This window comes from Mustelus asterias, chromosome 17 (genome assembly GCF_964213995.1).
Source record: "Mustelus asterias chromosome 17, sMusAst1.hap1.1, whole genome shotgun sequence".
Taxonomy (NCBI): domain Eukaryota; kingdom Metazoa; phylum Chordata; class Chondrichthyes; order Carcharhiniformes; family Triakidae; genus Mustelus; species Mustelus asterias.
The window spans coordinates 33,253,971-33,278,652 of NC_135817.1; the positions used below are offsets into that span (position 1 = coordinate 33,253,971).

At 42.6% G+C, this 24,682-nt stretch overlaps 1 protein-coding gene across 13 annotated transcripts in view; it reads left to right on the forward strand.

Annotated features, from left to right (window-relative positions):
- Window positions 1-24,682, forward strand: part of LOC144506416 (dystrophin-like) — a 1,861,003-nt gene that overhangs the window by 523,241 nt on the left and 1,313,080 nt on the right. For all 13 annotated transcript variants that reach the window (XM_078232507.1, XM_078232503.1, XM_078232508.1 and 10 more), the window contains exons 3-5: window positions 3,144-3,236; window positions 8,230-8,307; window positions 11,663-11,755. In XM_078232507.1, the coding sequence (XP_078088633.1) occupies window positions 3,144-3,236; window positions 8,230-8,307; window positions 11,663-11,755 (264 nt within the window). The remainder of the gene's footprint in view (window positions 1-3,143; window positions 3,237-8,229; window positions 8,308-11,662; window positions 11,756-24,682) is intronic.

A 24,682-nucleotide genomic window follows, 5' to 3' on the forward strand; every position in this document is an offset into this window, starting at 1 on the left:
CCCCATCACTGATGGTTTCCCTTTGCTGGCAAGAATTGTGCACCGAGTCAATTGTACCTTAAAAGCCACAATGTCGAGTTAACTAACTGTTAATTTTATCGGTATGTCATGGCATGTTCCAACTCAAAATACTAATTGCATTTTGTTGCCCTTCAACTGTCCTCTGTTGTGTGTGGTTGGGCTTGGCCACTGGTATGTTACTTTATCCAAGGCAACTGGTCTGTGGTTATTGAGACTCTGTAAAATGGAGCAAATTAGGAGGAGGAGAGCAATTTGGCATAGAAAGAATGAGACATGGATCAACCTAAAATAAGGCACATGGGTGGCAGAGGTAGGGGCTTGACGTAATATTTGAAACTAATTTAAACAGTAGCACAGAAAGCTTTGGTGCTGTATGTGGTTATGAATATTTAGAAGAGTGCATGACACTGGCATTTCGGGACTTCCAAACCATGATGAGAAAGGAAAGGGTCATATTAATCTTGAGCTTCAGGTCTATCCACAAATGTCATCAAGTCTTCTCTGACTTCAGAAATATGTTGGCATTTTGTTTCATTACAGTTGATGTTTCTAAACCCCAATCTCGACTGGAATATGCAGAGAGACTGTGAACTGAAAAATAGATGAGACAACATGGTCGGAATTTCCCCCAAAAATTCTAAGTGTCGAATTCGTATGAAAACTGGAGTAATTTGCGCTCTTTTTTTCAGTGGGAGTTCAGAGAAGATTCTGCCACACTTTGCGCACTGCAACGGTTACTAGCGTGTATTTCATTATAAAGCTGGGGGTGGGGTCTATTCCTGCTGGAGAGGCCGACAGCAGAGCGCTGAGTGGGCCACTGTGCATGCTCCGATCTGTCAGCACTAAGATCGGTGACGTGCAGTGGCCTGGCACTGCCTGCCTCCCGATTGCTAGCCCACCCACAGTGCCAGCCCCGAGCCCCCCAGCAGGCTGATAGCCCGACCCAATCCTGTCTACAGAGTGGCAGCGGGACCCCATCCCCACCAGGCCCCATCCCCACAGGCCTGTCCCCTTGGCAATGCCCCATGCCCAATGGGCAGTGCCAAGGTTCCTCCTGGGCATTGGTATTTTGCCCCTTGGGCAGTGCCAGGGGGCCCAAGCGGGCATGCCAATACCCAGGGGCACCCCCTGCCGCCTGACCCTGTCGGGGGGGGGGGGGGGCAGTTGCTTCCCCCCGCCCTCCCGGAGATTTCAGCCCTGAGCCTGCTCATCTCATTCAAATGAAATTCAAATAATGTGTAAATGATTTTCATGCCTCCCTATCAATTTCCAGCGTGGAGCTGACGCCACCAAAAGTCCGGTGCTGGAAGATGCCAAGCAAGCCACATAAATTGGCCAGTGCGAGAATCTCCCGGCCCGCTGCACTAAAAAGTCAGTGCAGTGGGATGGGAGAATCATGGCCCTCAGGACAGAATTCTCCGAAGTCCCCGTTGGTGGGTTAGTGGCAAGTGGGTAGAATTCGGTGCAAAGCCCAAAAATCACTTTTACGCCAGTGTGAATTTACAGTAGAATCTTCCGCTGCCTGCCAAGACCGATCAGGAAACCCACTGGAGGCTGGCATGAAACTCATTTCCATCACACTCATGGATGCAGATGAAGGCCAGACCAATCACATCTGATTCTCTGCGGTGCAAGTGGGAAAACATGCCGGTGTGAACAATGTGGTGTGTAGGTGTTGCGACTCACTTGAACAATGCCTGGGGCTGCATCTGGATGCCGCTGGTAACCCTGGAACACAACAGCAATGGGTGGTGGAGCATCTGCAGGTGGACCTTACAGATTTGCTGTTCTGGAGAGGGTCCATCCTCCAGCCTCAGAATGTTCCTGAACACCCATCTTCTATCTCAGGAGGTCCATCTTCTGGTCTCTGATTGCTCCCAGAGATCCATTTTCATTTTCAAGAGGTCAATCATCTTCAAGAGTGGGTGGACGAGGGGTGGAAAGATCCGTTGACCTCAGGCAGGATTATATGGTTTCCGGATGAGGGAGGCCATAAAACCCCACCCAGTAAGTCCGAGGAGAATTGCCCTGACTTCATTAGAAATTTAAACTATTCAGATGGGTCCGAGAGTCTCAAAGTTTGATTTTGTACCTGAAGGTTAATTATTGTAAACATTACAACTAACCTCTGTTTCCATAAAGATGAGTAATTCAGGGTGGTGTCAAAATGATCTGAAAAAGTTATGTTATGCATACACTGGGTTAGAACACTGTCATTTTATTCATGGAGTTTTAAGCCAGCCTGGAATAATAAAATGAAGATTTCCTCACCTGACAGTGATGAGGGTTCTTCAGGAAATTACTTTGGTGCAGTCAAATTTAAATTCAGTTGACACAAAAATAACTTTATGTGGATAATGGAAATGCCATTATGGAGTGAGGGTGTGCTTAATAGGTTGGGATGAGAGTCACTATGTTAAGGTCAAATAGAGAGAACTTCCCCCTGCACCTGACAATGATCCACTGGAAGTTTATGATCTAAGGGCTATAATAGATCTGAAAATTCAATTTCCCCTTTATTGTGTCTCTAACTTAAATACATGTAACTTTAAAAAAAAAATCTTCTCTGAACTGAGCCATCTGCTTAAAAAGATTTTTTTTCAATTAAGTGATTTTTCTATTAAAACTGCTATAACTGATATCCTGCCTAATAAATAATGCCTTTTAAAGAAAATGTTAGAAATATAAATAAGTTGAGTCTACACAGCAGGGACTACTTCCTGAAAACTTTTTTTTAAATCAGAGTGCAAAATGTCACAAATGGTTCTTGGTGATAGTTAGCCATTGTTATTGCCAATTGTTTGCACTGTGTATTTGGGGATTTGAGCTTGTTCAGTTTTATGAACTTTTTCAGAATGCAATTATTAGGTTAGGATCCTTCAGTGAAATTTAGTGCACTGCTCAGTGCCACTTTCTCGCAGTCCTGAGTTGAAAGGCTGCAATGAATATTAATAAAATGCAGTAAGTGTTGAGTAGAAAATGAATATTTCAAACTTAAATATGGTACTTCAAATTTTTCACAACCAAATTGAAATTCTAATCTTTTTTTCATTTCAGCTGACAAGTTAGCTGTCTGTGATGGGTGATATTATTTCCTGTAAATACCTTTTTTTTTCACCTAGGCTGGAAAACCTTTGATTGAAGATCTATTCACTGACCTATGTGATGGAAGAAGGCTTCTCGAACTTCTGGAGGGTTTTGTTGGCCACGATCTAGTACGTAGGAAATTTACATTGTTCAAAATTCTGTTAACGTCAGCAGTAGTGTAAAACTTTCCTTGATAGATTATATGTGACAATTGTTTCATCTTTGGCTTACAAGCCTTTGCATGTGAAGAAATTAGATCATTAATAACACATAGTAGCTATTCTTTGTATCAAACTACAGGCGGGATTTTCCGACTGCAATCGCCCCAAGACCGGAAAATCCCGCCCGAGGTCACGGACATTTGCATGGTCTGTGTCCCGCCCACTACGATTCCCGTGGCAGGCGGGAAGGGAAAATTCCGCCCTACAACTTTTAGAAGCCTGTGTTTCACTTCATAGAAGCCTTACAGTGCAGAAGCAGGCCATTCGGCCCATCAGGTCTGCACTGACTCTCCAACACAGCATCCCACACAGACCCTAACCCCGTAACCCCACATATTTTTTACCCCGTTAATCCCCCTAACCTACACATCCTGGGACTCTAAGGGGAAATTTAGCATGACCAATCCACCTAACCTGTACATCTTTGGAGTGTGGCGTGTCCTTTCGTATGGCCGAGCGGTCCAAGGCGCTGAGTTAAGGCTCCAGTCTCTGTGGAGGCGTGAGTTCGAATCCCATCACTGCTGCAATTGATTTGGGGGCGGCACAGTGGTTAGCACTGCTGTCTCAAAGCACCAAGGATCTGGGTTCAATTCCAGCCTCGGGTCACTGTCTGTCTGGAGTCATAGAGTCATAGATGTTTACAGCAAGGAAACAGGCCCTTTGGCCCAACTTGTCCATGTCGCCCTTTTTTTTTCTAAAACCCGTAAGCTAATCTCATTTGCCCGCATTTGGCCCATATCCCTCTATACCCATTGTACCCATGTAACTATCTAAATGCTTTTTAAAAGACAAAATTGTACCCGCCTCTACTACTACCTCTGGCAGCTTGTTCCAGACACTCACCACCCTCTGAAAAAATTGCCCCTCTGGACACTTTTGTATCTCTCCCCTCTCACCTTAAACCTATGCCCTCTAGTTTTAGACTCCCCTACCTTTGGGAAAAGATATTGACTATCTACTTTGTCTATGCCCCTCATTATTTTATAGACCTCTATAAGGTCACCATTCAGCCTCCTACACTCTAGAGAAAAAAGTCCCAGTCTATTCAGCCTCTCCTTATCGCTCAATCCATCAAATCCCGGTAGCATCCTAGTAAATCTTTTTTGCACTCTTTCTAGTTCAATAATATCCTTTCTATAATAGGGTGACCAGAATTGCACACAGTATTCCAAGTGTGACCTTACCAATGTCTTGTACAACTTGAACAAGACATCCCAACTCCTGTATTCAATGTTCTGACCAATGAAACCAAGCATGCCAAATGCCTTCTTCACCACTCTGTCCACCTGTGACTCCACTTTCAAGGAGCTATGAACATGTACCCCTAGATCTCTTTGTTCTGTAACTCTCCCCAATGCCCCACCATTAACTGAGTAAGTCCTGCCTTGGTTCAATCTACCAAAATGCATCACTTCATCTGCCATTCGTCAGCCCACTGGCCCAATTGATCAAGATCCGTTGCAATTGGAGATAACTTTCTTCACTGTCCACTATGCCACCAATCTTGGTGTCACCTGCAAACTTACTAACCATGCCCCCCCCCTATATTCTCATCCAAATCATTAATATAAATGACAAATAACAGTGGGCCCAGCACTGATCCCTGAGGCACACCGCTGGTCACAGGCCTCCAGTTTGAAAAACAATTCTCTACAACCACCCTCTGGCTTCTGTCAAGAAGCCAATTTTGTACCCATTTAGATACCTCGCCCTGGATCCCGTGAGATTTAACTTTATGCAACAACCTACCATGCGGTACCTTGTCAAAGGCCTTGCTAAAGTCCATGTAGACAACATCAACTGCACTGCCCTCATCTACCTTCTTGGTTACCCCTTCAAAAAACTCAATTAAATTTGTGAGACATGATTTTCCACTCACAAAGCCATGCTGACTGTCCCTAATCAGTCCTTGCATCTCTAAATGCCTGTAGATCCTGTCTCTCAAAATACCTTCCAACAATTTACCCACCACAGATGTGAGGCTCACTGGCCTGTAGTTCCCAGGCTTTTCCCTGCAGCCCTTTTTAAACAAAGGCACAACATTTGCCACTCTCCAATCTTCAGGCACCTCCCCCGTGACTATCGATGATTCAAATATCTCAGCTAGGGGACCCGCAATTTCCCCCCCAGCCTCCCACAACGTCCTGGGATATACTTCATCAGGTCCCGGGGATTTATCTACCTTGATGCGCTTTAAGACTTCCAGCATCTCCTTCTCTGTAATATATACACTCCTCAAGACATTACTATTTATTTCCCCAAGTTCCCTAACATCCATGCTTTTCTCAACAGTAAATACTGATGAGAAATATTCATTTAGTTTGCACATTCTCCCCATGTCTGCATGGGTTTCCTTCCACAGTCCAAAGATGTGCAGGTTAGGTTGATTAGCCATGCTAAATTGACCCTAGTGTCAAGGGATTAACAATTTAAATATGTGGGGTTATGGGAGTGGGGCCTGGGTGGGATTGTGGTTGATGCAGACTCGATGGGCCGAATGGACTCCTTCTGCACTGTAGGGATTCTATGAGATGCTTGGAGGAAATCGGGACACCCAGAGGAAACCCACGCAGACTCCACATAGTCACTCAAGGCCAGAATTGAACCCGGGTCCATGGCGCTGTGAGGCAGTGGTGCTAACCATTGTACCTCCTTGCCGCCGGGGATTGAACCCGGGACCTCAGACATGCGAAGGGCGCACTCTACCACCTAGCTCCATCCACAAGCCCCACCTAGAATTAAATCTGGGATTTATCATTCCTATTCTTATCTGAAAGTGTTTTCATTTTTGATGAGCCACAATAGTTTTCATAAGTCACCTGGGTCATGTACATTATACTGAATCGATGCAGAATCTTCCGGAAAAATGGCAATATTTTCAGTTTAATGCCAGTTATCGAAACCACTTTGAGACAACTGTTTAAGCTTTGCACTGGCACAATATATTTGAAATTGCTGGAAATAATCTGTGGAAATTTCCCTGGTGAACAGACACAGACATTTCAAAGTTTATTTTTAAATATTTTAATGTTAACAAATACCTTATTGCTCCCTTGGTGTGGAAGATAGCAGTGTACAGAAGTTATGCACTGAGCAGGGACTGAGGGGGACACAGTGGTGAGCTCTGCTGCTGCACAGTGCCAGGGGTTTAGATTCAATTCTGGCCTCGGGTGACTGTCTTTATAGACTCTGCATGTTCTCCCCTTGTCTGCATGGGTTTCTTCCCACTGCTCCAGTTTCCTTCCAAAGATGTGTGGGTTAGTTTGTTTTGCCATGATAAATTGCCCCTTTGTGTCAGGGACAGGAGCAGGGTAAACATGTGGGGTTATTGTGAAGGGCCTGAGTGGGATTGTTGTTGGTGCAGACTTGATGGGCTGAATGGCCTCCTTCTGGATTCTATGAAATTCTGCCTGAGTTTTCTCAACATAATTACGTTGATGGATATGGTGGATGCCATAGATGGAGCTTCAATTACTATTCTTCTGTTTTCCTTCAGATACTGGTAATATACAAGATAGAGTCAGCAAACTATATAAATGACAGCTTTAGATGGACAGATAATGAAGGAAGAGGAAGTGATGAACAGAAAATGGATAATAAGATTGTTCGACATTTTTAACTCTCATTTGTTGCCCTTTCAGTGTTCGCATGTATTTTTTTCTGATTTGCTGTCTGTTGCAACAGTGTTATGATGAAGTTATCCATTTCATTTTGAGGGTCAGGAGAGCTCCTGCAGGTTTTTTTTCAATCAGTATGTTCAGAAAATCATTTGTCTTTTCAGAATTACGTGTTCCCTTTTTTTTTGCAGGAAGGTTGCTTGCAAATTATGTTTGCCAGGCCTGCCACACATCAGAATCCGACCTTTGTCGATTTTGTGATAAATGACTTAATAAACTATTTAGAATCAAAATTTGAATTAGTTTTTAAAAGATGAATTACCACCCCTTCAAGAAATAAATATCATCTATCATACTGTGAAAAGTTCTGCTATGTTTTAGTTAACATCTCCATCGCAATGGCCACAAGGATAACTCATTCCATTTCATTTAAGGCCAGTAAAGGTATGATACAGGTGTGTCCAATAGAACCACATCAACTTGCCTTCTCTCTTTCCCTTTCCTTCTCTGACCATGATGGAAAGAGCACGTTTTCAATGGCATCTTATTGACTGGAAGCTACATATCAAACTGAGGCAAGTGAGTTTGATGGACAGATTTCAACCTCTGCTCTTGATTCTGAGCTGCTGAGCTGGTGGAATGAGATTTATTACCCTATCTACATGTATAATCGGAAATAGCCATTCCCTTTGATGTATTCATCAACAGTGCAGCTTTGCATATTTATTGCAAATACAAATATCAACTTGCACATGAAATATGCTCTGCAACAAAAATATACTGTACTGTGTAAAACAATTAAAAACCATTGAAAAAGATTATAGATTTATTCATGTAAAAAATAAAATTTCTAGTTATTCTTGCGTAGAATGTGCTGTAACTTCGATGGAAAATCTGAATGAATATCAATCATCATGCAGATACCATGCAGATATCTTTTCGTGTCGATTTGTGAATGACAAGAATTCGTAAGTTGTTGGGAGCTCTCGGAGGTGTCATGCTTGCTTTGTCCTTAGCTTACAGCACTTTGCACTGAAGGCCACTTAAATCATTCAGTTTGTTCTCCAGTCATTTGTGCTTGCAGACTTATGTTGATCAATTCGCTGGATCTTTGTTAACAGACAAATCTTTAGCTGGAATGTCATTTTATCTCCTTATCTGTGGTGGATTGAGGTGAGCAGTTAGACTGCCTTCTGCAGATCCCTCTCCAGCTGCCTGTGGTTAAAAATCTAGATTCTTACTAAAAAAATGTATATTTTTTGTGTCCCTGTGTATTGTTATAGGCAAAAGAAAAGGGATGCACAAGGGTTCATGCATTAAACAATGTCAACCGAGCACTGCAGATTTTGCAGAAGAACAATGTAAGTTATCGTATGATTATATGTGAGCTGATAGAATCTGTATGATAGACTGCAGTACAGAGTTTTAAAGTTATGATGGGGCATTGTTTACTGGACTACCAGTTCAAAAGACCAAATTTATTTTTCTTTAAATTATATAATACTCAATTTGAGTATAAATATAGGCAACTTTTTCCAATGTTTATGACGATAAATTTTCTAAATTCTCTCCACTTTTGGACAACTATAATCTCTGCACCAGCTATGGTTGAGAGAATCATTAGATGACATGCTGCTTTCTATCTTCCCTGTTGAAGGAGCAGGAGGTCAGTTTCAGATTGAATTTTATGCTAATTTTCCCTTCCTGTCCCTGACGAATCTCTGGTTCCCAATGCCTTCCAAACGCCATGAAACTAAGGATGGAACTGTTGGAGGTTATTTTGGTGTCTTTATTCCTGCATTTATCTCAAACAGGATGGTGTTGGGTGAAAATTGAAAGTGACTTATTTTGCTCTGGCTGCAGAACCTGCCTTATCCTGGATGGGAAATTCCTGGACTGTGGACTATGTACAGACCTGTTGTTTTGTAATGATGCACTTTCAGAGACTTCACTAGTGAACAACATATTGTTATTTATAAGGCTCTGGAATACCTCTGCCTAAGAGAACTCCTCCCCCTCAGGTGATTCTCCACTCTGAGTTCTGATTGGTCACTCAGACCCAAGTGACCTCCTACTCTGCTGTTTTGCCTTTAACGGGACAATCATCATAACTATAAGGAGGCTTTGTTTCTATATAGAATCAACAACAAAGTTATGTAGAATTTTTAGCACTTCAGGCCATTCAGCTCAGTGGGTCCAGGCTCCACATGATGCTCCTCCCACCATAATTCATTTCACCATAAGTTGCGCTGTCGATCATGTATACTGTAGCAAAACCACTAGAGCTAATGCAGCATTGTGCGTTGCAGTCAAACTTGCCACAGCCCTTAACTCACCAGCCACTGACTCTTATCGCTAGTTATGGCAACCGAAGGCTAGATCACACCCTTAGTGTCATATTTAATCTTGAGGTAAGCTTCCAAACACACACCCGCGCCATCACTAAGACCACCGATTTCTATTTCCATAACATAGCTCAACTACATCTCTCTCAGCTTATCTGCTGCTGAAACTTTCATTCATACCTTTGTTACCTCTAGACTTGACTATTTAAGTGCACTCCTGGCTAGCCTTGCTGATTCTACTCACCATGAACTACAGATCATCCAAAACTCTGTTGTCTTAATCATGTTTACCCATCATCCCTGAACTCACTAAACTATATTGGCTCCCAGTTAAGCAATACCTCGATTTTAAAATTTTCATCCTTGTTTTTAAATTCCTCCATGACCTTGCACCTCCCCATCATTGGCTGCAGTTCCACACTATTGATGTCTGATGACAACAGCACATCTTGCAGGTCTCTGCCCATTGTCCTGCTAGCTGCCATGACTCTATAATGCTTTATTGAATTATTCTCAATTGTTCTTCTCTGCTGGTGCTTAGTATTGTAAGAGTGAGTGATGGTGCATTGTCATTAACATTTTCATCATTGCCCTTCTGGACATTAGTGATCCCAGCGTCTGATCACCCTTGAAAAAGGGAAGAGAGAAAAGTGTTTGTTTGTACCACAGAGGGCACACAATTAGCAGATCACTGCTAGTCCTATGTCACACCAGGTTGCCATACTGAGAAGATGATTGAGTGTCTGATTGAAAGGGAAGAGATGGGTGCAAATGATACCCATTAATCATTGCTGCTGCACCAGCTTTTCCACCTCTGATTCTAATTATTATGTCTTGACTGGGAGCTAATGTAGGTCAGTGGTTGCAGAGATAATAGCTCAACAGAACTCAGTCTGAGTTACAACATGGGCAACAGAATATCAGATGACCTCAAGTTTATGGAGAGTAAAATGTGGAAGGCTAGCCAAGTGTATTTTGGAGGGACTCAAACATGGAGTTCTGGGAAAGATGGGCACTGATTTGGAAGATGACAACATGTTGAGTGACTTTGGTGAAAAGGAAGATTCAGATGGGATGGTAATTTGAAAGGATGGTAGGTTTAAGGGTTATTTTTTGATGAGAGTTTGATGATTTTTTGATGTCATCAGACAGCACGTTTTAAAGGCGAGACAGATGACATCATAAAAAAAATCTAGACAAAAAAAGTGCTGGAAATACTCAGCAGGTCTGACAATACCTGTAAATAAAGAAACAGAGTTAATCTTGCAGATCTATAATCTTTCATCAACACAGGAAAATGTTAGAAATGCAATAGATTAACCGTAAACAAAATCAGCTACAATGGGGACCAGGTGGGGATGCTGGGTGAACATAAGCTCAGTGGGAATAGGATCAAGAGAGCATGAGTTGGGTCTCATGACTAAGAAGAACTCAGATGGAATATTGGAGTGAAACTAGGGAAAGATATACGTTCAGGACTAGGACAGCAATAACATATGTTTCCAGGATTACAGTACACGACAATTGATTCACTGTTGGTTAAATTCATGTCGGTCACTATTAGCACAGTGAAAGTAAAGAGTATGGCCAGAATCTTTTGGAGGCTCCAGGGGATCTCAGCTGTTAGCTGGAGAACCAGCGAAAGCCCCATGTCGCCTCTTTCCAGGAAGATCTGCTGCATCGTGTGCCACTGTTCAGTGCCCTGCATTTCCTTGTGGCAGATCCAGTGGCGGATATCCTGTGTCCTGAGAGCATCTGACCTCTGATTGACCAGCAGCCGATTGATTTGCAGTGACACAGGCTGCTGCCAGTATGACACCCATCCAGGACTGAGAATCATTGTTGGATGCCAGGCCGCAAGTGAGGAGGGAGGGCCATGGAAGGGGGTTAGCAACGAGTTCAGGAATGTGGCTCTCAGCAGAGACCTCCACTGCCTCCTTTTGCATTGCCAGATCCCTTGATCAAGAATTGAGTGCCTTTGAATGAGGGTCCCTTCCTGGGAGCCCACAAACAAACACTGCATTGGTTTGCTTGTTATACTCCCTGACAAATGACGAACCGCTAATCCACTGCTCAGCAGAATTATAGTCCTTGAGTGGGCATTAATTGGCCACTTAAGGGCCTCAATAGACAATGAGGTGGGAAAATGGCAGGGTCTCTGCCTGCCATCCTTCTATTCCCACCCACAATCCTCCCCCCATTCCCACCTACCGAAATGCCACATATTCTGGACTATTGGAGTTTGGATATCTTATAGAAAAATCTCTAGGCAGCTGATTGAACAAGCCTGGCTTTAATCCTGACCATTTTTGCAAACATCTGCTGTCACAATGACATATCTAGTTACATTTATCCTCCTTTACTTCCGCAGGTGGATTTGGTAAATATTGGTGGAAGTGATATAGTGGATGGAAATCATAAACTTACTTTGGGTTTGATCTGGAGCATCATCCTTCACTGGCAGGTAAATAAGAAAAAAACTTCCATATTTTCTCCAACAACTTCTTGGATTGTTGTGATATTAGTGGGAACTTTCAGTCACGTTTGAGTCAGAAGTACTGCCCATGTCAGTTATGTTACTATTTGCCCTTGCATTGGCATTCCACAGCGTAACCCAAAATTGTTTGGTGTTTTTAACTTAAACAGTGCAATGTTTTAATGCCAGATCAGTTTGTTATTGGTGAATGTGTGGATCTGCCATTACACTTCTTTTCAAGTCATGCATGTCTCATTGGGATACAATCTCCCTCTGGCCAAAGTAGCCTCCAGGAAGGTAAAAACAGTTCAAAATTCTCAAATCATGTAACACTGGCACCAGTAATACTGGAGTTTCGCAATCAATTTGGACACACTTTGCTGGTATCCACCATTCCTTGGTTTGTACCAATGATGTTCAGCAACTAATGAGTAAAGAAACCAGTCAAGGAATTTCCTTTGATCTCACCCAGTCTCTGTGGGAAGGCAACTCGCAGGGACAGGCTGCTGTCTGTGTTTTTTGTTGGGGAAGTATCAGTGATTGATCTTTGTGTTCTTGTATGCTGCACTATATCATCATCCTTGTGAGATAGAATTATATTGCTATACAAAAGTGCCCTTTCTGTTTTATAGTCTGGAAAATTTTCCTGCAATAATACAGTAGTTTTATCAGATGAAGTGACCTTTACTGCGACTCCTTAAAGATGAAGAATTATACTTAAAAGCACTTTTTCCTATAGAAATTTGTGGGAATTGATTTGCAGTTGTAACTCAGTCTTGTCAGGGATATTTCCTTCAACAGATCTGCTACAGTTGTGGTGCATTATGACCTTTACATGACAAAGAGAGACCACACATTATTTTAACCAGTCAATAGTGCCATAATGGCATTTTCAGAAGCAGGTATAATGTACATTTATATGGGAATTTGCTTTTTGGGATGTTTGGTGGCATGTTTCATTATTTTGATGTGTTTTCCATTATTTTGGAAGAGACACATTAACAGACCCCAATGATATGCGAAAGTGTAGGCTTGGAAGATTCCCACTTTGTGTGGACCTGGCTGATTGTCATGCCTGCAGACATAATCCATGCACATAGACCTGGTTGATCCCACATGCATGTGGACCCACACACAGACACAGCACATGTACATGCACCCAACCTACCAAACTGATACAGTATAGTTGTCTGTCATATTAGAATTATTATTGGGAGAAAGTACAGGTACAGACAGCGATACAGGCAATTCAGTCATTTGTTTCCAAACTGAAGTTCCTGACATTGTTTATTTGGTACTGATCATAATCTTATCTGGTTCTTCACGATTGATTGGAAAATTTTCACCAGGAAATTTGAGTACATGGCTGGTAACCAGAAACTCAATGATTTTCATTTGGTTAAAGAAGTCAACCATTGACTAGCATGATCCTAGCAGTGAAAGCAATCGTGAGTTAGCAAAAATCATCTTGTGGTAAAACAAAAGATGATAGCACTTTGAAGTATAAACGGGAGCTTATTGATGCATCTGAATACCATGCTCTCATACCAGAAAACATCTCTGCTGCAGGCCTGAACTTTCGACGGTGAACACATGGTATAGAGTGGTTCCACCATGCTTGCTCACAATCCATCATCAATTCTGATCCACTCCTTGAATAAGAGCCCTGCAATACACTCTTATCCCTAGTTTACCATGTTCAAGGACCCGATGAATGATTGGAAAATTTCCACAGCCATCCATCTCATTCCAGCTCAACTCAGGCAAGTGTGCCCGTGTCAACACAAATGTTGCATAGAGTCATAGAGGTTTACAGCATGGAAACAGGCCCTTCGGCCCAACTTGTCCATGCCGCCCTCTTTTTTTTTTTAAACCCCTAAGCCAGTCCCAGTTGGCCGCATTTGGCCCCATTCCTCTATACCTATCTCATCCATGTAACTGTCTAAACACTTTATAAAAGACAACATTGTACCCGCCTCTACTACAACCTCTGGCAGCTTGTTCCAGACACTCACCGCCCTCTGGACACTTTTGTATCTCTCCTCTCTCACCTTAAACCAATGCCCTCTAGTTTTAGACTCCCCTACCTTTGGGAAAAGATATTGACTATCGAGCTGATCTATGCCCCTCATTATTTTATAGACCTCAATAAGATCACCCCTCAGCCTCCTGTGCTCCAGAGAAAAAAGTTCCAGTCTATCCAGCCTCTACTTATAACTCAAACCATCAAGTCCTGGTAGCATCCTTGTAAATCTTTTCTGCACTCTTTCTAGATCCAATGCTTGGTATCCATGATGTTCCACCTTGAGATGTTTCATTATATTAAAGGTGCCATATAAACCTAAGTTGTTGTTGCTGTAAGGGATATGTTGTCATAGAGGTTTACAGCATGGAAACAGGCCCTTCGGCCCAACTTGTCCATGTTGCCCATTTTTTTAACCCCTAAGCTAGTCCCAATTGCCCGCGTTTGGCCCATATCCCTCTATACCATCTTACCCATGTAACTGTCTAAACGCTTTTTAAAAGACAAGATTGTACTCGCCTGTGGTGAACCATCGTTGGTTCCCACTGGATAGTACTGAGCCAGGGGCTGGCCAGTACTACAAGGATGTACATATGTTACTGTTGGGTTGTGCTATTGTTGCTGTTGGGGTTAGGGTGGGGTTGTTACACCTTTGTACTGTCGTGTTGTGGCACATCCCAGTCGGGCTCCGCCTCCTGGGAGAGGTATAAGAGTCCCTGCTCTGGCCGGGACCCCTTCAGTCTGGGATAGTGTATATAAGTACTGGCTGCTTCATTACAGTAAATAAAAGCCTTTCATTTACCGAGCTTCAGGCCTCGTGTTTGAGTAGCGCATCACCGCCTCTACTACTACCTCTGGCAGCTTGTTCCAGACACTCACCACCCTCTGTGTGAAAAAATTGCCCCTCTGCATCCTTTTGTATCTCTCCCGTCTCACCTTAAACCTATGCCCTCGAGTTGTAGACTCCCCTATCTTTGGGAAAAGATATTGACTATCTAGCTGATCTGTGCCCCTCATTATTTTATAGACATCTGTAAGGTCACCCCTAAGCCTCCTACTGCAGAGAAAAAAGTTCCAGTCTATCCAGCCTCTCCTTATAACTCAAACCATCAAGTCCTGGTAGCATCCTTGTAAATCTTTTCTGCACTCTTTCTAGTTTAATAATATCCTTTCTGTAATAAGGTGACCAGCACTGTATACAGTATTCCAAGTGTGGCCTTACCAATGTCTTATACAACTTCAACATTCCCAACTCCTGCATTCAGTGTTCTGACCAATGAAACCAAGCATGCCGAATGTCTTCTTCACCACTCTGTCCACCTGTGCCTCCACTTTCAAGGAGCTATGAACCTGTACCCCTAAATCTCTTTGTTCTGTAACTCTCCCCAGCGCCCTACCATTAACTGAGTAAGTCCTGCCCTGGTTCAGTCGACCAAAATGCATCACCTCGCATTTATCTAAATTAAACTACATCTGCCATTCGTCAGTCCACTGGCCCAATTGATCAAGATCCCGTTGCAATCCTAGATAACCTTCTTCACTGTCCACTATGCCACCAATCTTGATGTCATGTGCAAACTTACTAATCATGCCTCCTAAATTCTCATCCAAATCATTAATATAAATGACAAATAACAGTGGACCCAGCATCAAACCCTGAGGCACACTGCTGATCACAGGCCTCCAGTTTGAAAAACAACCCTCCACAACCACCTACTGTCATCAAGCCAATTTTGTATCCATTTGGCTACCTCTCCCTGGATCCCGTGAGATTTAACCTTATGCAACAACCTACCATGTGGTACCTTGTCAAAGGTCCTTGCTAAAGTCCATCTAGACAACAACAACTACACTGCCCTCATCTATCTTATCGCTTATCCCTTTTAAAAACTCAATCAAATTAGCGAGACATGATTTTCCACTCTCAAAGCCATGCCGACTGTCCCTAATCAGTCCCTTGTGTCTCTAAATGCCTGTAGATCCTGTCTCTCAAAATATCTTCTAACAACTTACCCACTACAGATGTGAGGCTCACCAGCCTGTAGTTCCAAGGCTTTTTCCTGCAGCCCTTCTTAAACAAAGGCACAACATTTGTCACCCTCCAATCTTCAGGCACCTCACCTGTGACTATCGATGATTCAAATATCTCTGCTAGGGTACTCACAATTTCCTCCGAGGCCTCCCACAATGTCCTGGGATATTCTTAATCAGGTCCTGGGGATTTATCTACCTTGATGTGTGTTAAGATTTCCACACCACCTCCTCTGTTATATGTACACTCCTCAAGACGTCACTATTATTTCCTCAAGTTCCCTAACATCCATGCTTTTCGCAACAGTGAATACTGATGTGAAATATTCATTTAGGATCTCACCCATCTCTTGTGGATCCACACAGATGACCTTGTTGGTCCTTAAGAGGCCCTACTCTCTCCCGAGTTATTCTTTGGCCTTTATGTATTTGTAGAAGCCCTTTGGATTTTCCTTTGCCTTATCTGCCAAAACAATCTTGTGTCCCCTTTTTGCCCTCCTGATTTCTCTCTTAACTCTACTCCTACACCCTCTACACTCTTCAAGGGATCCATTTGATCCCAGCTGCCTATGCATGTCATGTGCCGCCTCCTTTTTGACCAGGGCCTCAATATCCCGAGTCATCCAGGGTTCCCTACTTCAATCAGTCTTGCCCTTCACTCTAAGAGGAATGTGCTTACACTGAACCCTGGTTAACACACTTTTAAAACCTCCCACTTACCAGACTTCCCTTTGCCTTCCCACAGACTCCCCCGGTTAACTGTTAAAGTTCCTGCCTGATGCCATCAAAATTGACCTTGCCCTAATTTAGAATTTTAACTTTTGGGCCACACCTATCATTCTATATAGCTATCTTAAAACTCGTGGAATTATGGTCACTGGTCCCAAAGTGATCCCTCACTAACACTTCTGTCACCATCTGTCAGTGACTGAAAATGGTGTTTTGCATCCATGGTTGCATCACTGTGCTGAGAGCCAACTATAGTATAGACAAAACCGGCATGTTTGTCTGGGTTTTGCCCAACAGTCCTCCGTTTCTTTGATGTGCAATATAAAGGAGGCAAAAGCTCCAAGGATCACATCACAGTCACTCGATGCTGCAATATTATGGAGGTTTTTACTAAGCCACTGTTCATTAGCTCTGCCACTGAACCATAAGTTAATTTTGTAGCCTGTGCTTGTCCACAGACAATAGTGAAATATGCCACCAAAAATGCAAGGCCATTTGCGAATGTGCCTTCTTGTCAGGCTAGTCACTGTCTTTACAGCATCAAACTAGTGGTTTTTTTTGATACAATATCTCCACTCTTCAACCCTTTGACGAGGACTATAATATTCTTGGTCTCATGTCAAAACAGAATATATACAGGGAATAAAGAAAATATTAACTTTCATGGAACATCTCTTCCTGTAAGCTAAGTCTTTTCCATGAGGTCTACAGGACAGAGCAAGTTCATAAAACATTGTGTTACTTCTTGTGAAGATATATACTGTGTCATATTAGCACATCACACAGTTAGAAAGTTTGATGCTGATGGGAAAGATTGATGGTAAAAGAAGTTGAGGTAGACAACGATCTTTTTAAAGAACCTCACAATTGATGCATGCACCATCAATGAACATGATCCACTCCTCCAGAGCAAGGTTAGCATGAGGATCTATGGTCGCCAATGCCCTCTCAGGGACATGGTAGTTGAAGAGGGGAAGAGAGATGCTACATCTCCCCATAAGTCTCTGACCAATCTATATGACATTGTGAACTCTTCAAAGTATTTGTGAGCAAAAGGCAGTCCATTGTATAAGATTACAAAATCTGGGATTCGATGTGTTCAAAATATCTCCTTCAGTGACATAATCAGTGCTGTAATTGCTTGACTTTTATCCACTTGGAATAGTAGTTGACTGTGATCAAGAACATTTTAACTCTATGTTCAAAGAGGTCCTCAAGCTGTTTCTATTGTCCTCATGCAAAGGAAGATGACAGTTTTCTTGTCTCCTGATGATAAATAGCACAGGTAATATAGTTTGATATCATTTCTTACAATGACTTTGAGAGATCTGGCTGTCAAAACTAATAGCTTTCTCTGGCTTGACATGTTGTGCTGCTCAAATGTCTTTGGTGCAATTGTTGCTGTATATCGAAGCACAGAACTCTGGGAATTGCCAATTTTTTATCATTGATGCGTAAATTATTGACTACACTGGAATATCCCCTCTGTTCATGGTAATGTCTAAGAATCGGATTCTGTGACATGTATGCTGGCCATCTTTGAGGCAGTACTCTGATCTGAGCACATTCTTCATCAGATTTCTATGCATCTCTGATTTATTTCAGTCATTTGAGCTGTTGCTGGCAGAGTTGTGGTTGTTGTTGATGCAAAAGTCTCTACTTCATCAACAAAGACTGCATCACCTTGTTCAGACCTTGCCAGTGGGATATGAGATAATGTTGCTTTCCTGGAACATGCCCCGTCTTTGCATCAAACCTCATCATCTTCAGTCTGAATTATTGTACTCTTAGGGGCATTTTTGCAAAGTCCTTGGAATTTAAGAGTGCAATAGGGGTTTGTGCTCTGTTCAGTGAAGTGGAGACTGAAGCATCTGCATCCACATGCAGCAAGACCTGGACAACATTCAGACTTGAGCTAATAATTCATAACCTGAGAGAATCTAACCATCTCCCCTTGACATTCAATGGCATTACCATCACTGAATCTCCCACTGTCAACATCCTGAGGGTTACCATTGACCAGAAGCTTAACTGGATTGATCATATAAATACTGTGACCACAAGAGCGGCTGGGAATTCTGCCTTGAATAATTCACTTCCTGACTCCCCAAAGCTTGTCTGCCATCTACAAGATGCAGGTCAGGAGTGTGATTAAATACTTGCCATTTGCTTTGATGAGTGCAGCTTCAACAACACTCAAGAAACAGCCTACTTGATTGACATCCCCATTCGCTATCTTAAAATATTTCCTTCCTCCACCTTTGATGCACAGCACCATATACAAATAGCAATGCAGCAACTAACTAGGCTTCCTTCCAAACCTGCAACTTCTACCACCTCGAAGGACAAGGGCAGCAGATATATAGGAAAATCATTGTCTGCAGGTTCCACAATATGTTACACACCATCCAGACTTGGAACTATATTACCATTCCTTGCAGTCGCGAGGTAAAAATCCTAGTGCTCTCTTTCTAACAGCACTGTATGTGTACCACAGTGGTTCAAAAAGCCAGCTAATCACCACCTTCTGAAGTGCAGTTAGGGATGAGCTACAAATGTTGGCCTAGCCAGTGATATTCACTCCCCATGAAAGAAAAACAAAAATGCAACTGACTGTAACTGCACGATGGAGTCAAAACCCCATAGTGACCAGATATCAAACACTGATATCATTAAGTGACCGTTGACTAATGAATATACAGTATGCTTTTTATTTGTATGACAGTGGAACCACTTCAGGGATGCCCTCAAAGTCAGGAATAAAGATAAAACTGAAGCTATACCAGATGTTCAGTACACAATTAGGGAAATATTCTCTATTTCTCTGAGGAGATTAAAGAGACCAAGCACCCCCATTTGACTCATGGGCGTCTCTGGTTTGTGATCAACCAATATGGAGAAGATTCACTTGAGAAGTCACTGAGCTCAATGATAGTCTTTGTTGGGAATGTGCAGAAGTGACGGTGGAGGGTGCACACAACCATCCAAACAGCTGATTTACCTGGCTCTCAAGGCTGTCGAGGGATATGGAGACTGGGGTTAGAAAGTGGAATGAAACCAAAGATCAGCCATGACCATAACGAACGGTCAGTGCAGGCTCAACACACCATATTGCCTTCTCCTTCTCCTATTTCTCATGTTCTATGTTACCAACTGCCCTGCACGTGGCAGATTCTACAGATTGTGCATTGGACTTAACCAATATCTCGGAACCTTTGGAATGTAAACAAGTCATCCTCGATCCCGAGAGGCAGGAAGTATTTGCATGATAAAAAATAGAATTTTATAAGTTTGCTTGGATGAATTTATTAGTATATTATTGTACTTACTGGGTAAAAATAATCAGTACCATATGAACAACCTTAGCTGCACAACAGGTGACCATCTTCTTAGAGCTTGACCTACCAAGTACCGTTGTTGTGCTTACGGGTAATATTTATACCTAAATCATTAATCAGAAGCCATATGTGAGCACTGGATGGAGTTGTATTAATATGTTGGCAATAGATCATCACAATTATCTCTTTAACAGCAGGATGGGGAATTTTTATCCCTTTGCATTAATATTTAAGGTTAAAGGAGGAAAAAAACTATCTTGGAAGTGTGCAAGATGTTTGAATTTAGATTTTATGTACAGAAAATGGAATGATATAGATGAGGTTGAGACAAATGAGGATAAAATATAGGACTGATTTTATTAAGCTTTGCCATTTGTGCATATTGGAGAATTGGGCTCCCAGTTGTGTTTTCGTGACCCATTAGTTTGTTGTTATTTGATCTGGGGCTGTATGATGCTGTCCTGTATATACACAAGCTTCATTTAAATGGTGTATTTTTTTTTCTGCAGAAGTCCTACACTGAATTTCACAACAAAAACAGAAGACGCTGGGAAATCTCAGCATGTCTGGTCACCAGACTCGAAATGTTGGCTCTATTCTGTCTCAACGTAGCAAACCTGATGACCAGAGATGCTGAGATTTTCCAGCATTTACTGTTTTTCTTTCAGATTCCAGCATCAGCAGCATTTTGCTTTTTAACTGAATTTCACAACTTTGGGTTGCACCCCCAGGGTGCAGTACCCTCTCTAGATACATGAATGCTACATACTGTGGAGGTGCTGGCATTGGACTGGGGCAGGCACAGTAAGAAGTCTCACAACACCAGGTTAAATTCCAACGGGTTTGTTTGGTAGCACGAGCTTTTGGAGTGCTGCTCCTTCATCAGGTGAGGTTGACTCACCTGATGAAGGAGCAGCGCTCCGAAAGCTTGTACTACCAAATAAACCTGTTGGACTTTAACCTGGCGTTGTGAGACTTCTTTCAGTTGGCATAGCCATACTTGAAGTAAATCTTAAAATAAATATCCAGTTGTTTAACTTGCTGTGGAATTTAGTTTGTGAGTATTTCTCTACTTGTGTGTTGAGCATCAGTTGCATCTTTATTTCTGACTTTTTTTTGTTGAAGTCTTCAGTTAGCTAAAATTGTCAATTATGTTGAGGTGTAAGTTACCCATCAAACTGAATGGGTGAATGAGAATTTGTTTGGTGGCTCTCATAATTCTGCATTATTTGGATGAGAAGCCCCAATTGTTGAGATCATGACATCTTCTGGTCTAACAACCCATGGCATACGTTCACTCCCATTAATATCGAAAGGCTAGTGCTTAAATACAGGTCTCATCTGTATTTGCCGCTTACACTTTGCTTCAGTGGTGGTGACAGCGCAATGCCTTCTGCTGTGGTGATAACCTCAAGGGCTTGGATGACTCTTCCTTTGTGAGTATTATCATTAAGTTTCTACAGAGCGGGATCTTTCCAGGCCATTGTTAAAAACATTTGACACATAAACTTTGTCCCTCTCTCCACAGATGGTGCCTAACATGCTGAGCATTTCCAGCAATTTCTGTTTATATGTCTTATAAGCACAACCATAATATATATCTGAAGCAATTGCTCATAAGTTGGAGGCTAAACAAAAATTCACTCACTTTTCTCCAACAGAATGATTTATTCCTAGCCTTGGAACACAATACTGAAACAGTATGATTCACCCTTCCCAGTATCTTCAGCCTTTTTAAAGAGCTTTCTCTCTGATATTCTCATTTGAAAGCCATTGTACAAAATAATTTGTGATTTTACAGTTGTGCACCAACATCCATTCAGATGCAAGAGACTTTGGAAGCTGCTTTGCATGGTCTTAGCAATCATAAAATCGAAAATAAAAACAAAAAAGAAAGTACTGAAAAGGTACAGCACGTCAATCAGAATCTGAATTGTGAACCTTCCTCCAGAATGAGATTTTGTATTGATTTTCCCATGGGATTCAGAAATCTAACTATAGAATCCATACAGCGCAGAAAGAGGCCATTTGGCCCATTTGAGTCTGCATTAACTCTCTTGAGCATTCCACCCAGGCTGCATTAGCTCTCCTAAAGAGCATTCCACCCAGGCTCTCCCCTCTGCCCTATCCCTGTAACCCCCATGCATTTACCATGGCTAATGCACCTAACTTGAACATCTTTAGACCGTGGGAGGAAACTGCAGCAATCGGAGGAAACCCATGCAGACATGGGAGAATGGCCACCCAAGGTCAGAATCAAACCAGGGTCCCTGGCACTGAGAGGCAGGAGTGCGAACTATTGTGCCCCCCTGCTGCCCTAATATTGGATCTAAATGGGAGTCCTGAGACCTAACTCATCTGCAGCGAGACCAGCATCTCATTCTTCCAGGAAATGACCTCCTAATTGGCTTTTTCCACAACTCCAGGTGATGCTGCCAGCCTAATCAAAAGGCCAGCAGCTCTAGAACACGGGAGTCCCATGGGGAGAGGTGGGCACTGTGAAGGCAGATAGTGGTTTGCAAGAGTGCCTTGACATGGAAATGCCTTTGGAGTCATACATTTAAATAACAGATTCTGAGAGGTGAAACCAGAAGGCTCCTTGGAGCAGAGGTAAAACCCTCCAGGTGTTTTTTTTTTGATTATGAGTGCAGCTGTTCTTGTCTGTGACCCCTTCTTTAGGGCATGAAACCACAGGAAGAAAAGGCCACACCACTTCTAGGTCTGCCACAGTGAGCGTTGATCCGCCATCAGTTAAATGCCAGCAAGGCTGCAATAATTGGCCCTAATTTGGCCATTAGCAATGTTATTTGGCTGCCCTCCTTGTGTGAAGAGTGGGCCTTCAATCCACTTCCCAGCCCTCCCTTCGGAAAGTTCTGTGGTGGCAGGAATGTATCTGGCAACTGTCCTGAGGTGATCCTCCCCTATTTTTATGGTTCCCGTGTTTCCAAGTTCGCCACCAGTGAGCCAGGGAAATTCAACCCTTTAGCTGGAGCAGCTTCAAAGATGAGATGGGTGTCTCCTAACTCATGCATCATGTGGTTATCCTCATACTTCTGCTGACAGATGAGGTAAACAATATGTGAAATTTATTCTGTGGACAATCATACAGCAGAGATCAAATGTTTTTTGCAACCTTTATAAGAATGTCCTGTGGAAGTTCTGATCACACGCAGTGAAAAACATGATTTTGTTGGTATCAGAAAGGTTTCAGGTTTGATCCTTGTTCATCATTAAGTTTGCAGATAGCCATGTGGGCAGCAGTAGGAACAGAATATTTAACTTCAATAACACCACATCAGGAGAAGGGAAGAGTTAACCGGGAGGCCACCCCCAATGGGATTACTCACTACGCACAGTGTAAATCTCCTGCTCAGAACTGTATTCAAACCTATGGCCATCCATTTTTTAAAAAAATGCCAACTATACAACTGTGGCTCCACCACCCAGGCTTGCACATGAATTACCTGAAGCGCAGTATATTTTCTGGATGGGAAGTTACATATGGACAGACTAAGCCACTGGATTATTTTTTAATTCATTGGACGTGGGTTTCCCTAGGCCAGCATTTATTGCCCATCCCCAATGGCCTTTGAGAGACCAGTTAAGAGTCAACCACTTTGCTGTGGATTCAGAGTCACATGTCAGCCACGCCAGATAAGGATGGGAGATTTCTTTCCGAAAGAATATCAGTGAACCAGATGGGTTTTTATGTCAATCGACAATGGTTTCATAGTCATCATTAGACTTCTAATTCCAGATTTCTATTGAATTCAAATTTCATGATATGCAGGCGGGATTTGATCCTGGGTCCCCAGAGCTTTACCCTGGGTCTTTCGTCCAGTGACAATACCATTACATCACCACCTCCCCATAAATGGTGGCAAATGGAGAAATGCAAATTTATCCACATTGTGTCCAAAAAAGACAAGTTTTAATAGTGAGAATGGGAACTCTGAAGGAGTGAAAAGATTTGAGCGTCCAATTACAGAAATCACTAAAACTTAGTGCACAAGCACAAGTTACTGAAAAGGCTGCTGGTCTTTACCTTAAAGAAGTAAGAATACAAAGGTGAAGTCAAGATGCTTCAGTTGCACAGTCCTCATAGAATCAGAAAAATCATAGAATCCCTTTAGTGCAGAAGGAGGCCATTTGACCCATCGCGCCTGCACCGACAATAACTCCACTCAGGTCCTAACCCCGTAACCCCACATATTTACTCTGCTAACTGGACTGTAGGAGGAAACCGGAGTGCCCAGAGGAAACCCATGCAGAAACAGGGAGAATATGCAAACTCCACACAGTCACCCAAGGCCGGAATTGAACCTGGGTCTCTAGCGCTGTGCAGCAGCACTGCTAACCGCTTTGCCACTGTGCCGCCCTACTGGATGATCTTTTTCCTATTTGTCACTGGAGGGGTTCTTCGGCTACCCACAGTATAGTCAAGATGATTGAGTCAACTTCTCCCAGAATCCTTCTCTGCCACCTCTGCTGGATCTCATCTGGAAGACTGCATTCAGTTTTGGGCACCACACATTAGGAAGGAATTACTGACCTCAGAGGGAAAACAGCATGGAATGATACTGGTATTTAATGGACTAAATTATGAGGACAGTTTGGATAATCTTCATTTGTATTTCCTTGAATTTAGAATGTTCAAGGGTGATCTAATTCTGATGTTTAGAATGATAAAGGGATTCAACAGTGTAGATGTAGATGCATTATTTCCTCTAGTTGGGGATTTCAGAACAAGGGGACATAATAATCAAATTAGATCGAGCCATTTAGGAGTGAAAT